Here is a 15,765-nt window from a genome sequence, read left to right on the forward strand (position 1 = left end):
CTGCATTGTCCTGAGCTCCTGGATGGCTCTGGGGTCTCACCCACCAAGCAGAAAATTTCACTTTAAGCATCAAATTGCCTGTAGGTGGGACCCCACAGGGTAATTCTGCCCCACATCCCCCCCCACTCCCCATCCCTTGGATCCCCTCCTCAGGACTGACAAGCTTCTAAATCAACAGAAAAAACCCAGCCAGACCCCTGAGAGGTTTGATCAGAAGCCATTCCCTCATGTTTCTGAAGGTTTGGCTCCCAATGTGCATTCCCTGGATGTTTCCTGTGCCGGCAGAGGCAGCTCCTCGCTCCTGGAGCCAGCAATAAGCACAGGCTGGAGTCAGTACTGCTCCTTGGGCAGTGAAGTTTTTTCTCTTTTCTCTCTCCAACTCTCCAGGTGCCAAAGGAAACCAATGAAATCCAGGGTTTACCTGCTCAGGTACGACTCCTGCACTGTCCTTCCTCGTGTCCCTGTGCTGTCACTCCCAGGCTGTCTCCTGGGGACAGGAGTTGCTCTAATGAGCAATAAGGCAAAGCCAAAATACCCACTAATTATGATTTTCTTGGCTGTCAGTGTTATTTTCTTTACTGCAACCTCTCTCTCTAATGGTTTGAGCGTACCTTGCCGTGTCCCAGACCTGGTGGAGGTCATGGTGACAGCTCAGGTGACCTTCCTGAGCATTTGCATGGAGCCAGAGGGGTGGTGGGGTGGGGAACGAGGTGGATCAGGCTGCCCAGAGGATTTGTAGATCTGCCTGGGAGCTGAGCCAGGCTGGATTAGCCTGGAGGGAAGGAGGTGAGGTCAACAGGATTTGGGATAAAGCAGGATGACCACTGCTCCTGCCTACAGTGGGATGGGGTGCCTGCCTGGGGAGGCATTCCCAGGATCTCCCTGCTGTCACTGGGGAGGTGGGAAGGGCTGGAGCTCTCTGTGGTTGTGGTTCTGGGGCTCTCCTTGGAGTGGTTTCCTGGGATCTGGTGCTGGGAGAGGGGTGGCTGCTCCAAATCCCACTGCTGCTGAGCTCCTTGTTGGAGCTGCTGTCCCCCAGCTGGAGCTGGGAGTGTGTCCCCAGTTCTTGTGAGGACATGAGGGAGTGCTCTGAGTCAGGCTGGCTTTATGTTCCTGCTTTATCTGGGGTTTTTAGCCAGGTTTTGTTGTTCAAGTCCGTGCAAACACATCCTGAGGGGAAAACCCGCCAGCAAATGCAAATTGAGATTTGTGTGTGTGTGACTGAGCAGTTGGAGTTCTTCATTCCCCTCACCCTCCTGGCTCCTGTTAACTCTTTGGGGTGAGTCTCTCTTCTCTCACCTGGCTACACCTAGAAAATTCCAAACTGGGACTGGCCAAGGGCCCTTTGGCAGCCAGGTCCATCCCTCTGCTCCAGGCCCAGCAGCTCAGGGTGCTCCAGGTTTGCTGGGTGGGTTTGTAATGAACTGGGGTTCATCTTTCACCTTTCCTGGGTGCTCATGGAAGGTGGGCTCTGTCCTCCTGCTGGATCCTGTCTGGGATGTGATTCCCACCTGAGGGTTCTTCCAGACCCTGGCAAGACCTTGCCATAACAAGGAAAGTGGTGAAATTCACAGGTCTGCAGAGGAAAATGAACAATATTCTGGATCTGTGACAAGTTTAGTTTTCAAGCACTTAATAAGGAGCAGAGATGCCTTGGAATCTTTGGCGTTAAGATTTATTAGGAATAAAAAAGGCACTGAAGTTTGGGAGTAATGAGGAGCAGCCCAGCTCTGCAGCAGGGACAGGCCACAGCTCTACTTTCCTTTGTTCATTTAGGAGTAAATTAGTACATTCCTTAATTGTTAATTAGAGCTAAATAATCATGGGGGCTCGGGGTGATGGCAGAGAAGATGGAATTGGGGGAAGGCAGTAGATGGGTTTGTTCCTGGCAGTTATACCTGAACTGCAGCCCACTCCTTCTGGCAGTTTTTTGTTTTTGAGGAACAAATTGCCATTTCTGAACAATCTCTGGGACATGGATGGTGTTGAGCCATTTCTCCTGCATTTTGTTATCTCTTACTGCCTGTCCTAAATGTGAGCAGGAGGGCTGAGCTGGTTCCTGAACTGAATGGCTTTTCCCAGGCAGCTTCACCTGGGATCCTAAAGTCATTCACCAGTCAAAGCTTAAATCAGTCCAACCTTGAATTTTGATTTTTTTTCTATGATGCAGCCTCTTCTAGGGGTTTGATGTTAGAAAGTGCTGGGGGAAAAAAAATACAGTTTAAAATTGTCTGTCTGTGATCTTGAGCTTGAGTGAATCACACTGTACCTTTGGCTGTTGGATGGAAGAGGCTTCAAAAAAAAAAAATCTGTTTCCTGGAAGAAGACCCTGAGCTTTGAATTCTGTTTTAGCCAGCCTGACCCAGCTAAAAATTAGGGCAGAACGTTATGCTGGTTGTCTGGGCTGCTGAAAACGGGGATGCTCCAAGCTGGGCTTTAACCCCTTTGCCATTTAGGAGTTTTTGGAGTGTGGTACCAGCTGAAAAGCCCTCCAGAAGTGCAGCAGCATCGTTATCTTTGTCAATAAAACACTCTGAGGCTCCTCAGGCAAGATACCAAGTTAAAAACTCTTTCCAAAACCATGGCATTAATTACATATCTGTGGTTTCTTTATTAATGAGCCCCATATCAGTTGTTCTGTTATTTTGCTTGGTCTCAGCTTGAGGGAAGAGGGCTGTAATTATTCAAAGCTTCCTGTTTGCCTTTTTTTTTTAAAAAAAAAATAAATAATTCCATATTGGCACAACACAAAGCCTTTTCCCAGTCAGTCCCCTGGAGCTTCCCCAGCTCTCTGAGCCAAACTGAGAATTCAGTGCTCATCTTGGGGAGAGCCTGAGGTTTTCATGCTTTTGGGGTTGAATTCTGGGGCTGAGATTGAGAAACCTCTGCTCCTTGTCCCCTCTGGAGTGGGAAGGATTTCGTTGTCCTTTGGTTCTGTCATCTGGGTTTTCCAGGTGTGGACAGAACTGGGATTCTCCAGCTCTTCCTGGGTTGCTGCTGTGGTTCTGTCAGTGCCACCTGGCAGGTGATGATGGGGACCCAAGATATGGCTGGGGCAGAGACTTCTCCTGCCTTTATTTTCCTTCTTTAATCCAATTTTCTGCAAATCACAGGCCCTGCCTTGCCTGTCACGTGCCAATTCCCTCTTTCTGTCCCTCCTGTTTGAATGGCTGCTCTCAATCTGGGCTCCTTCCCCAGCTGGAATTTCTGGGAGTTCAAACCCACATGTCTCACTCAACTCTCACGCTTCTGGACAACTTCAGAGCTGTTCCAAATTTGTCCCTCTCAGCTGGTTCTCCTCTAAATTTGGCCAGCCTGGAGGAGCAAGGATGGATTCTATTGATTTTGGCTTTTAGCTCTGTTTACACAAACCAATATAATTCAGCCTTGTGCCTCGGTAGTTTTTCCTCAGAGACCCTTTTCCCCTGAGCCTTGCCAGATGGGAGTTTCCATGTGGACCTTTCCCATGTCAAGTGTTGAAGTTGATTTAAAAACCTCTTTTCTTGGCTGTGTGGGAATTCCAGGCTCCCAGTGCCAGCTGCCAGGCCTGGATGTGGCTTCCCACTGGGATTCCCAGGCTGGCACATCCTGTGGGGCTGGATCTGGGTGTGAGCAGGGAGTGACACCAGCCAGAGCTTTCCTCCACTATCCATTTTGCCTGGGTGATGTGTGGCTGTGCAGGGGCTCACCTGCACGGACTGGGGCTGCTTTTGGTACAATCAAATCATTTAATTTGGAAAGGATCCCTGAGATCATCGAGTTCAAATTTAAATTTAAACTTAAATTATAACGAATGGCAAAAAATTTCCATGTAACGACAAAAGACAAGACACCCCCAAAAATAAATGTTCATAACAGAGCAAAACCACTTCAGGTGTTTACGAAAGAATCTCTTCAAACCTAGAGTTTGGAAATTAGAAAGCTAAAATTTCACTTTTCTCCTGCATTTGGGATGGGAAGAGCTTGGAAATCTCCAAGAGTCAAAGCTTCAGCAGCTCCTGCTGCCTTTGGAGCTCCTCTGCCTCCCGTGCTCATCCCAAGTTGGGTTCTCACCTGAAGGATTGCCCCTTCCGGCAGGGAAATTGTTGTTTTTCCTGCTGGCTGCTCCTGCAAATCCTCCTTGGTGCTTCCCAAGGCAATGGAGCGGAGCAGGCGCTGGGCTCAGCCATTGAATGCGGGCTGAAGGATGGGAAGGGCTCTCCAGGTCTCCTTCCCAGCCCTGCAAGGCAAGCGTGGGGCTGCATCTCCCTCTAGTGCCTCCTCTCAGCCGGTTCCTCGGCAGCTCCTCCGCCTGGTGCCACCAGCCCTGGGTGCCAGGAGCTGCCCGTGTCCCCTGGAGCTCGGAGCAGGTTCCAGGCAGGGCTGGTGCCACCAGCTCTGGGTGCCAGGAGCTGCCCGTGTCCCCTGGAGCTCGGAGCAGGATCCAGGCAGGGCTGGTGCCAGCAGCTCTGGGTGCCAGGAGCTGCCCGTGTCCCTTGTGGAAGGTGAGTTTTGGTTTGTCCGTGGATTCAGTTTCCTGCTCATTCTCCATGAACTGTCCCAGAATTTGAGGGCTCCTGCCTAGAACGCCCAAGTTTTCTCCTGCCTCGTTCCCCCTGCATGTGGGAAATGAGGAATTACAGAATCATTAAGGTTAGAAAGGACCTCCAAGGTCATCGAGTCCAACCTGTGACCAATTCCCACCTTGTCACCCAGAGCACAGCACTGAGTGCCACGTCCAGTCGTCCCTTGGTTACTCCCAGGGCTGGTGACTCCACCACCCCCCTGGGCAGCCCACTGAGCAGGAAACAGGGGAAAAAATAAGTGAATTCTTCAAACTTCATTTTTTTCCCCTTCTCCTTTTTCAGGACTCCAGACTCACCAGTTCGGATTTGGCACCGGGGCCACCTTGGCCATGGGAGGGTGCCCAGGGGACCCTCAACCTCCAGCCTGATGGGAGTGCCCTGCCTTCCCTCTCTGCTCAGGACATGCCATCAGCTGAGGGGGAGGAGGAGGGCAGCCTTTCCATTGAGGATGAAGGCTTTGAGCTGCTGAACTCCACCTACAATAAAATCACCGGCCCCGGCAGGCCGGCGCTCAGGAGAAGCTCAGGTGAGTCCAGGATTTTCCTTCTTATTCTCCATTCCAATTTCTGGGAATCTGACAGTGCTTCATCCACCCAGGAGCCTCCATCAAGCCTCCCCGAGCAGCCAAGAAGGAGCGTGGCTCGGAGCCCCGGGAGGAGAACATCACCACGGAGAAGCTGTCAAGGGACACGGGCACGCGGCGGCGGCTCCCGCCCGGCAAACCTCGCCTGGAGCCCTTCACCAAGGTGTCCCCATCGCCTCACCGGGGGGCTGCTCCCGAAGGAAATGTCCCCAAAGGTCCCCTGAGGGCAGGGGCAGTGCTGGAGAATCCTCCTGGAGCAGGACATCCTGGATTGTGGCTGGCACACCAGGGCTGTGTGAAGCCGGGACCACCGGGGCTGCCGGGACCTCCGGGGCTGCCGGTGAGCGGAGGAGGGAGGGAGGGTGGGAAAAGGATGGTGAGATGGAAGAAACAGCACAGGAAAACCTTCCTCAGGGTGGGAAACCTTCCCCAGGATGGGAAACCTTCCCCAGGGTGGGGAGACTTCCTCAGGGTGGGGAGACTTCCCCAGATGGGAAACTTCTCCAGGATGGAAAAACTTCTCCAGGATGAAAAAGCTTCTCCAGGATGGAAAAACTTCTCCAGGATGGGGAAACTTCCCCAGATGGGAAACTTCTCCAGGGTGGGGAAAGTTCTCCAGGGTGGGAACCCTCCCTGTGCAGGCACAGTTGGGGCTGTGCATTGACCTTGTGGAAAGGTTTTTGATATTCCTGGGGAAACTACACTGAAAACTGGACAGCAGATGATTCTCTTGTCCTCCTTGCTCTAGAAATGGTCTCAAATCATTTAATCACACTGTGGGTTTTTATTTCCCACTGCTCCAGCCCAGAATTAGGCTGAGGGGATCAGAGGGGACCAAACACATCTCCTCCAGTCCCCACACAAACCCCTGCCATCCACCCATGGACACAACTGGCATGGCTGGTTTTGGCTTTTCCACCCCCAAATTCATCTGGTTCAAAGCAGAGCACTGAATTTATCTTGTAATAAGTTCTGACTGGTTTTCAAATCATTTGTTGTAGAGGATGAAAAAAGGGAAATGTAGAAAAAAAAAAAAAAAAAAGGTAAATTTAGACTAGAAAAAAGCTTTAGAGGAGTCACGTCTTCATTGAGGATGAAGAAAAAAGGAAATTTGTAAAAAAAAAATGTAAACTTGAAATAGAAAAAGCTTTAGAGGAGTTTTGTCTTCATTGAGAAGTAGATGAAAAATGTTTTGAAATATTTTTCTCTGTTTGTTTATTCTGCCAAAATTATTCCCCTCATTTGGTTCCATTTTCTTCACGATTTCTTTAGAAAATTTCCTTTTATTTCCCCATTGAAGTGACCCTGGGCACCTTCTCTTCCCTTTTCCTTCCATCCCTGTGGAAGTTGTGGGCTCAGTGGGATCCTGCAGGGCCATTTCCATGGTTTGAGGGACCTGGCACTAAATCCATCATCCCTGAGCCAGGCTTGGTTTAAATTTAGGACTGCTAACTTCCCCCTCAAGCCACCTCCTTGCTGCTGCAGCTCTTGCCTGCAAAAAATAGAAGGAAATGGCAAAAGGAACAGATGCTGGAGGCTGAAAAAATCCCAGGAGCAGAGGAAACGTCACGACGTTTGACAGCCCGGCTGTCAGGCGGCAGGAGGGACCCAGCTGGGGGGGAACCGCTTTCCTCTCCTGGAGAAAGGCTGGAGATGGGATTTGTGTCCTTGGTCCTGAGGATCCTGCATGGAAACAGCGGCTCCAGAGCTCTGTGCCAGCTCCAGGAGCCGGGGAGCTGACAGGAACCATGGAGAAGGGCTCTTAAGGGCATGGAGTGACAGGACAAGGGGAATGGCTTTCCATGGAAAAAGAGCAGGTTTAGAAGGGATATTAAGGAAAAATCTTTGAGGGTGGGCAGGCCCTGGCTCAGGGTGTCCCTGGATCCCTGGCAGTGCCCAAGGCCAGGCTGGATGGGCTGGGAGCAGCCCGGGACAGTGGGAGGTGTCCCTGCCATGGCAGGGGTGGGATGGGATGGGATTTAAGGTCCCTTCCCACCCAAACCAGGCTGGGATTCTGTGTAGGGCTGAAGCTCAGTCCTGCATGAATCCATGACAATGTGAAATCAGCCATGGCCAGAGCCACAGGATGTGTCCCCAGCCCTCCCTGCTGTCCTGCTGCTGCTGCCAGGAGGGCAGGGGAGCTCTGGGGCCCCTGGGAGAGGCAGCAGAGCCACGGAGCTCTGTGGGCTCAGATCTGGGGACCTTGGGCTCAGGACAAAGCTGGTGCCTGGAACTGAAGCTGTCAGGTAACACCTGACAGGGAATTGTTGGCATCCCACAAAGCCAGGATCTCCCACCTGGCTGTTCCTGCTCACACAGATGCCTTGCTGAGCCCTGAAGTGGGCTCAGCCCTTGGCCAAAACGTGCATTTTTACCCAGATCACATCTCCCACCAGTTAAAAGCAGCAGATTATTTTATCCTTGTCCAAACACCTATTGGGGTGTGGATATGATTCAATTCTAGGATTTTTTTTTTGTTTTTCTGCTAAGACACTGCCTGTCCTCCCCCTGTGTCAGGAGATGTTCTCACAGTTCAAGTGCCAGGGCAGGAGCAGCCAAACCAGGGGGCTCTTCCCACCCCACTCTGATTTTTGGGATATTTCTTGGGGACTTGGAGCTGCTGGTTTGCTGTGAACCAGCCATTTCAGTCCTTGCTTGGTCACTCAGTCATTGTGGGATGTCCCTTTTGGGGTCACAGCTCTCCTCCTTTGCCTTTCAGGGCTGTCCTGGCAGGCGGGGACTGGTGGGACCCAAAGGAGACAAAGTGAGTACCCAGAAAAGCAGAGTCCAGTGTGGGGTGTGGGGCAAACACCAGCCATGGTTTGGGTTGGTTTGGGGGTTTTTATTCATCCAGAGGGTGGTGGGAGCTCCTGAAGCTGCCAGGGTGGGTTTGGAAGGGGAAGGAGCTGGGTTTAGTTGGTACTTTAAACCCAAGCTCAGGATTTCACCTCGAGTTCAGGGGCAGTTTTGGGCACCAGGTTATAAAAAAGGACATTAAGTTATTAGAGAGCGTTCAGAGAAGGCCACGAGGATGGGGAAGGGTCTGGAGGGGCCCATGAGGAGCAGCTGAGGGCACTGGGATTGTTCAGCTGGAGCAGACTGAGGGCAGAGCTCCCCGGGGGCTGCAGCTCCTCCCGAGGGGCAGCTCCGCTCTCTGCTCTGGGACAGGGACAGCAGCCAGGGAACGGCTGGAGCTGGGCCAGGCCAGGCTCAGGCTGCAGAGCAGGGCAAGGTTCTTCCCCCAGAGGCTGCTGGCACTGCCCAGGCTCCCCAGGGAATGGGCACGGCCCCGAGGCTGCCAGAGCTCCAGGGATGCCCAGGCTGGGATGTTGGGGGGTCTGGGCAGGGCTGGCTGATCCTGGGGGTCCCTCCTGCTCAGGATATTCCAGGATTCTATGACTGAGTTGCCTGCACAAGCTGCTCCCTTCCCTTGGAGCACTCAATGGGAGATGGAGCAGCTTCAGCTGGAGGAGGGACACCGGAATGTCCCAAATCCCAGCCCCGTTTCACATCCATGAAATCACCTTGCAGGGACATTTGTCCTCCAGCCCTGCAGACCCAGGCTGCCCCCCCTGCCCAGACCCTGACCCTGCTCTGGGCCTGTGTCCAGCCTGTGCTGAGCCTAAACCCACACTGGTTTTAAGGAGCTGCCTCTGTCTCCTCAGGGATACCCTGGGGCCATGGGGCGGATGGGCCCCCCAGGTGACCCTGGCCCTGCTGGCATCCCTGGTGTCCCCACCATCGTCCTCTGGAGGAACTCCAGGGAGGACTGGCAGTCGTTCACGGTGAGCTACAGTGACAAGAGCTGCACTCACACCTCCCCAGCAGCTCCCTGCACCCCTGGGATGGGATGGGATGGGATGGGATGGGATGGGATGGGATGGGATGGGATGGGATGGGATGGGATGGGATGGGATGGAATGGGAGGATTTGCCATGGCTGAGGTTCCTCATTGTTGGGTGGGATGTGGGGTGGAGGGGAGATGCCAGGGAGGGAGGTGCAGCTCACTGGGGGTGGACTGGGATCAGCTGCCCTGTCCCTCTGTCCCCTGTGACTGACCAGGACATTTTGGCCTCCCATGGTCCATCCATCACGTCCCCTGGGCTCTGTTCTGTCCCCTGGGCTGTGCTGTCCCCTGTGCTGACCCTGTCCCTGGGCTCTGTCCCTGGGCTGTGTCCCTGTCCCCTGTCCCTGGGCTCTGTCCCTGGTCCCAGCAGGGCTGGCCCAGTGCTGGGCTCAGGGGGAGGCTGCCGGGGGGCCGAGGGTCACCCCAAAGCCACGCAGGGCCATTGTGTCTTCGACCCTGGCAGCAGCAAGAAAACACAAAGCCCTGGGCTGGGATTTGTTAATCTCTGCTGAGATAAGGCCGGGGTGGAACTGGCTGCTCTGGGGATGGGGCTGGCTGTGCCTGCAGCCCCACAGCTCCCACGGAGCAGATCCCTGTGCTCTGGGGGATTTGGGGTATCCTGGGGTTTGTTGTTGGCTCAGCCTTTGGAATTGCAGGGCAGGGAAGGCGCCCCTCAGGCTCAGGGACACTGCAGGAGGATGGGCTGGGAAAACAAGGGGCTGTTTGTGGTGACTGTCCCAGAGCAGCTGTGGCTGTTGTGGTGCTCAGCAGCCTCTCCCGCTCCTTTCCCATGGAAAAAAAGCCTTTGTTGTTACTGGGAGTTAAGGAAAAGCAGCTCAAGGCCACTGTGGTTCCAGCCCAAGCCCCTGTCCTGTGTTTGTGTTCCTGATGTGTTGACAGACGTTGGCTTTGCCAAGGAGGTGTCTGGTGTGGCTGGAGGGGCAGGAACTGCTGCTGACTTGTTCAGGAATTGGCTTCAGCAGTGGGGAAGTCCCAGAACCCTGGGAAGGAGAACTGGAGCTCCCACAGTTATGGGAGAGCTTCATCTGCAGCACCAGAGTCCTTTCCTTTTATCCTTTCACCCAGCCCAGTACCCAGGCTGGGGAATGGTGCCTGGGAACCTCAGAGAGAATCAAAAAAATGATCCAAGAGAGAAAGAGGGAACTTCTAGGGATGTGCTGCTACTGCAGGGTTGGCATCTGCCATGGTGGGGGTGGCACAGGGTGAGGATCCCCGGGGTGACTGCAGAGGGTGGCACAGGGTGAGGATCCCAGGGGGTGACTGCAGAGGGTGGCACAGGGTGAGGATGGCCAGGGGGTGACTGCAGAGGGTGGCACAGGGTGAGGATGGCCAGGGGGTGACTGCAGAGGGTGGCACAGGGTGAGGATGGCCAGGGGTGACTGCAGAGGGTGGCACAGGGTGAGGATCCCAGGGGGTGACTGCAGAGGGTGGCACAGGGTGAGGATGGCCAGGGGTGACTGCAGAGGGTGGCACAGGGTGAGGATCCCAGGGGGTGACTGCAGAGGGTGGCACAGGGTGAGGATCCCAGGGGGTGACTGCAGAGGGTGGCACAGGGTGAGGATGGCCAGGGGGTGACTGCAGAGGGTGGCACAGGGTGAGGATCCCAGGGGGTGACTGCAGAGGGTGGCACAGGGTGAGGATCCCAGGGGTGACTGCAGAGGGTGGCTGCTGGGAGCAGTAAGAGGAAAACCTACTGAGCATCTGCTCCTCTGGGTTTTCCAGAGGCTGGAGGAGATTGCCCTCCTAGGGCAAACTGCAGCTGATTTTAGACCAAAATCTGACAGTCCCCGTGCTCACCACCACCACATTTCTGACCTTTCCATATTCCAAATGTTTCTGGTGTCCCAGGGCTGCAGGGAATTCATGGGGGAGCTGAATTTCACCAAACCCCAGGAGAAGTCACCTCTCTGACAAATTTTCTAGTGAAGTAGTTCCTTATTTCCCACACCCTCAGATTGTCCTTCCTCCCATCCCTTGCATGCACAGACTATGAAATAAATAAATGAATTAAAGGTGATTACTGCTGCATCTTCCCAAGGCAAGGAGAAGGTCCTTAAAGCCAGCAAAAAGGGATTTGGGATTATTTCTTTTTTTAACATTTTGCTTTTTCCCCCCCCCAATTTTTCTTTCAGCAATCATCATTTTACCAACTCCTGCACGCGGGCTGGCCGGTGAGTGCCACTTTGGTCACTTTGTGTTTGAATTCTCCCTTGTTGGCAGCTGAGTTCTCCTTGCTCCAAGCACTTGAGTTTTACCAATTTTTTGGTTTTGTGTTTTTTTGGTTTCTTTTTTTCTTTTAATCCAGAGAAAACCCGGAGCTCCCGGGCCCCCAGGACATCCTGGGAAAACAGGAGCACCTGTAAGTACAAAAGCCCTGCTGTCCCCTTGGTGGCCCTGCTGCCACCCTGGTTAACCTGGGGACACTTTCAGGCTGTGGCTGTAATTAGGGGCTTTGGGATTGGGTTTCAAAGCAGCCTAATGCATTTCTTGTCTGCTTCCCACTGAAACCCGGGATGTTTGATATCCAACTCCCAGGGTTTCCTGGCAGCTGCAGCCCCTCTGTCTCTGCCAGCTGAGCTGGACTGGCTTCATTTCCTGGGGCATCAGGTTCCAGCCCTTGTTTTTGGGGAAAGGACCATCTGGATCCCTCCCAGAGGCACAAAAACAAGGCAGGGAAGGGCAGGATTTGTGTGGGGCTGGTCTGTCCTGGGGCCATGCCCACCACCCTGGCACTGCTGGGTGATGCTTCCCCCACATCTGGCCATGAGGCAAAGGAGAGGAAGGCAAAATTCCCTGTCCTGACATCCCATCAGGAACCAAAGCAGTGGAGAAATGGATCTGCTGCTGACTCCAGCCCTGCCCTAGGCACAGACCATGGCACGGTGGGGGTGCCAGGGATGTGAATTCTCCTACTCTGCCCTTCCCAAGGTCACCTGGGCACTGCTGCTTGTCCTCCCAGCCTCCACAGGGCTCGGGGTGGAATGGGGGGACACCTTGGGGGACACCTTGGGGGACTCAACCCCTGTTTGCGCACAGGGACCCTGCGGAGCACCGGGAGAGCCGGGGGAGAAAGGCCAGCGGGGGTACACGGTGAGTGAGGGCTCGGGGGGTGTGGGCACGCTTTGGAAAGGCTAAACGTGCCCTCAGAGCTGCCCTGGGACCCTCAGGAACCCTGCCCCTGTTGGATCTGCCCCTGGCTGGGTGAGGCAGAGTCGTGCCAGGGCTGGGGACAGTTTGGGAATGGTTTGGGGGTGATGGCATCGATGTCCTGGTCCCCTCCCAGCTGCTGCTGTGCCAGGCAGGGGTGGCTCTGCACAAAGTCACTTTGCTGCTCCTCCTGTGCCTGCAGCACCAGGGATGGCTCAGTCACAGCCAGCACAGCCCCTCTGGCTGCTGCTCCAGCTGATGCCCTGTCCCAAAGTCCTTTTGTCCCCCTCTAGAAACCCCCAGCTCTGGATGGGATGGGTGAGCTCTGCCTGTGCCCCTCCGTGGGGATCCCTGATGGGACCCCATTTCCCATTTCCTGGGATTGCCCAGCTCAGCTCCCTGTGGGTACAGGGAAAGGAAAACCCTGTCCCACTCTCCCAGATTGCTGGAGCTCTGCTCCACGCTGCTCTTCAGCCTGCCTGAACTCAGGATTGCCCTGAAGCTTGAGCTGGTGTGGATCCTGAGATGGATCTGCTCTGGCTCCTGTATGTGGGGAAGGATCAGGAGCTGATGCAGGAGCTTTCCCTCAACCTTCTCTCACTGGATTGCTTCCTCCCTGCCCTCCGTGTTGCTTCCTGCTGTACAACCCCTGCCCACAACTATCCCAGGGATCTCCTGGAAAGATCCACGTGCCCAACCCTTGCAGGCCCTGGATGCTGGGAGCTTTTCCCCAGCTCCAGGAGCCAGAGGCAGGCAGAGCTCAGAGTTTCATTTGCTGCTTTCATAATGTGGATTTTTAAACTTTCCGTGCTTGGATTTATTTCCCCAGGGGGAACCCGGGCTCCAGGGCTTGCCAGGACGTGTGGGATACCCCGGCTCTGATGGTTTCCCTGGCTTGGATGGCAAACCTGGGCCGTGGGGGCTGCCAGGGGAGCAGGTGAGCAGCAGGGCCATGGAATGGTCAGGACCAGGATGTTCTTCCTTCTCCTGCCTCCTTCAGAATATTTCTGCTCAGCCCCCAAAGCAGGCACGCCTGGATTGGTGCCTCGAGGTTTCTGTTTGCCAGGAATAAAAGAGTTGTGGATTAAGGGGCTGGGATAAGCAGAGCTGCAGCTCCTGGGTGTGGTGGGTCTGCGCACCAGGGCTGGGCTGCTGCTGCACCTGGACCTCCTCGTGGGAAATAACTGCAAATCATGGAATGGCTTGGGCTGGAAAATCACCCCAGTCCATCCCGTGCCACTGGGGCACCCTCCACTAGACCACGGTGCTCCAAGCCCTTGGGGGCTCAAAACCTGGGGATGACCAGGAAATGAGATTAATTCCAGAATGCCTGGAGAGTGTTCAATCCAGGAATCTGCTTTCTTGGTCCCTGCCCTTTTCCACAGCCCTGGCAGCAATCCCTGGGGATTCCAGGCAAGGCCCCTGACCCTGGGAGCTTTCTCAGGGCGGGTTTAGAGGTCAGGGATGGTGCTGGGAAGTTTGGGGCTCTCAGCAGCTGCTGGGGAGCAGGGTGGACACGGGTGGGAGGTGCTGGGCAGCTCCTCAGTGCCTGCTCTGCTCCTTTCTCCCTCTCCCCAGGGCCTCCAGGGCTTCCAGGGTGACCGAGGGCTGGCTGGGGACAAGGGAGAGGAGGTGAGTTGGCTCTGCCTTGCACAGTGGGAAGTCCCAGCCCGTGCTCCTGGTGCCAAACACCAGCACCTTTCATTACTGGTACCAGCACAGCTCCTGCAGCCCCTCCCTGGGATGGAAAATGTCCATAAAAAAGAGAACACTAGTGCTTTGCCACCCTTTAATTTTTTAATTTTCCCATCGCTTCATCTTCTTAAGGCCAAAAGTTTTAGAGCTGCCCAGGAGATTTTTCAGCTCCTCCAGGCTCTGATCATTCTGGCAGGTTTGAGACCTCATTTCTTCTCTCTGAAGCTGCAGTCCCACGTGGGTTATCAGATGTTCTGGGCCACCCTTGGTGCCCTCCTGCCTGTGCAGAGCCCTGTGCCAGCCCTGTGTCACTGCTGAGGGTGACACGGTGCAACAGGAGCTGCAGGGAGGGACAGCAGCCAGGCTTTGCCCCATTTAACACAACCCTGAGGGTCCCCACCCTGCTGTCCCACCCTGGCTGTGTCCCTCCAGGCACACTTTACCTCCTGCTGGCCCAGCTGTGGCTCATCCTTTTTCCCATTTCATCCTTGTTCCATTTCAGGGTTTCTTGGGAGACCCTGGACCAGCTGGGGACAAAGGAGAGAAGGGAGTGAAGGTGAGGGTGGCTGTCCCTGCCCCTCACAGCCCTGCCAGGGTGGGCAGGGGTCTCTCCTTCCCTGCCACAGCCCCCCAGGCCCTGCTCTCCTCCATCACTCAGGCTGCTCTTGGCTTTTCCAGGGGGTGAAGGGAGAGAATGGGCTGCCAGGTGCTGCTGGCCTCCAGGTGAGTTACCTGGGGAGCTGCTGGCCTCCAGGTGAGTTACCTGGGGAGCTGCTGGCCTCCAGGTGAGTTACCTGGGGAGCTGGAGCTGTCTCAGCCCTTCCTGCCCTGTCCCTCTCATCCATGTCCCCACGTTCTCCTGGCGTTGGCCTCTGTCCCTGCCCCTGCTGTGAGGGAGGGGACAAAGGCAGAGCCATCTTGGGGTGCTGACACCTCATTCCCGGCTTCTCTCCCAGGGGATGGCAGGGCTGAAGGGCGTCGTGGGCTTCCAGGGCCCTGCAGGACCAGAGGTGAGTGGATTCACCTTCTCTGCGCACCCAAAGGGCTGCAGGAGCTGGGGATTCCCACTGGGTCTTGAGGAGGGATTTACATCCATGCCTCCAGCATTTCCCATCCCTGTTCTGGCTGGGAATGAGGATAAATGAAGGGAAATGAGCTTTTCTAGAGCACTTTGGGATTTATTGTCGGTGGCCACCTCCAGCTGAGATGAATCCCAGGCTGGCAGCACTGGTTTTTCCAGGCTGCTCAGTGCTCCCACACAACTGGGAGACATCCTGTCCAGGAAAGGGTTGGAAAAGGATTTTAAAGGAAAATGCAAGTGGTTTGGTGGTGAATGGATGCATTCTCCAGTGTGAAATGGAGCTGGGGTTGGTCAGCAAATGTCTGAGGGGTCATCAAGCAGCTGATGTGAAGAAATGTGAAAAAATGATGTGGAGAAAAAGGAGGATTTAGGGTGAAGGAGGGAACTAAAGAAAAAAATGGCATTTCTTTTCTCTCCTGCTGCAGGGAGAAGGTGGCTCAGTGGGTCCCCCAGGCCCTGCTGGTCCCATGGTGAGTCCCAGGGGTTTCTTCAGACAGCAGAGCTTAAAATGCTCTGAACACCTAAAAATGCTGCATTTGGTTAAAACCATCCCTGGTAGCGGAAGGAGGATTGCCAAAGGAGCAGTGGTGTTAAAACTCACCAGGAAAGCACTCCAGCACCCCCAGTAGCCCGGGGATGCTCAGAAGTGGCTGTCCCACCTCCCCTGTGGGGGCTGTGGGGCTGAGGGGGGTCCTGCCTTGCAGGGAGAGCCTGGCCAGCCGGGATCCGTGGGATGCCGAGGCATCAATGGCTCTCAGGTGTGTGTGGCCCGCTCCCCATCCTTGGTTTGTTGGGATTTTGGGGTTGCTGTGCTCACCCCGCCCGT

General features: G+C 54.8%; 1 protein-coding gene across 8 annotated transcripts in view; it reads left to right on the plus strand.

Moving 5' to 3' along the window:
- Window positions 1-15,765, plus strand: part of LOC111936840 (uncharacterized) — a 60,245-nt gene that overhangs the window by 25,735 nt on the left and 18,745 nt on the right. For 5 of the 8 annotated variants that reach the window (XM_086857782.1, XM_086857786.1, XM_086857789.1 and 2 more), the window contains exons 6-20: window positions 388-429; window positions 4,848-5,091; window positions 5,163-5,488; window positions 7,868-7,912; window positions 8,814-8,933; window positions 11,149-11,187; window positions 11,322-11,375; window positions 12,053-12,106; window positions 12,993-13,100; window positions 13,742-13,795; window positions 14,361-14,414; window positions 14,537-14,581; window positions 14,815-14,868; window positions 15,365-15,409; window positions 15,644-15,697. In XM_086857782.1, the coding sequence (XP_086713908.1) occupies window positions 388-429; window positions 4,848-5,091; window positions 5,163-5,488; window positions 7,868-7,912; window positions 8,814-8,933; window positions 11,149-11,187; window positions 11,322-11,375; window positions 12,053-12,106; window positions 12,993-13,100; window positions 13,742-13,795; window positions 14,361-14,414; window positions 14,537-14,581; window positions 14,815-14,868; window positions 15,365-15,409; window positions 15,644-15,697 (1,338 nt within the window). The remainder of the gene's footprint in view (window positions 1-387; window positions 430-4,847; window positions 5,092-5,162; window positions 5,489-7,867; window positions 7,913-8,813; window positions 8,934-11,148; window positions 11,188-11,321; window positions 11,376-12,052; window positions 12,107-12,992; window positions 13,101-13,741; window positions 13,796-14,360; window positions 14,415-14,536; window positions 14,582-14,814; window positions 14,869-15,364; window positions 15,410-15,643; window positions 15,698-15,765) is intronic. The other 3 variants (XM_086857787.1, XM_086857784.1, XM_086857788.1) reach the window with 3 other exon arrangements.

Source organism: Cyanistes caeruleus, chromosome 20, assembly GCF_971803275.1.
Source record: "Cyanistes caeruleus chromosome 20, bCyaCae1.hap1.1, whole genome shotgun sequence".
NCBI lineage: Eukaryota > Metazoa > Chordata > Aves > Passeriformes > Paridae > Cyanistes > Cyanistes caeruleus.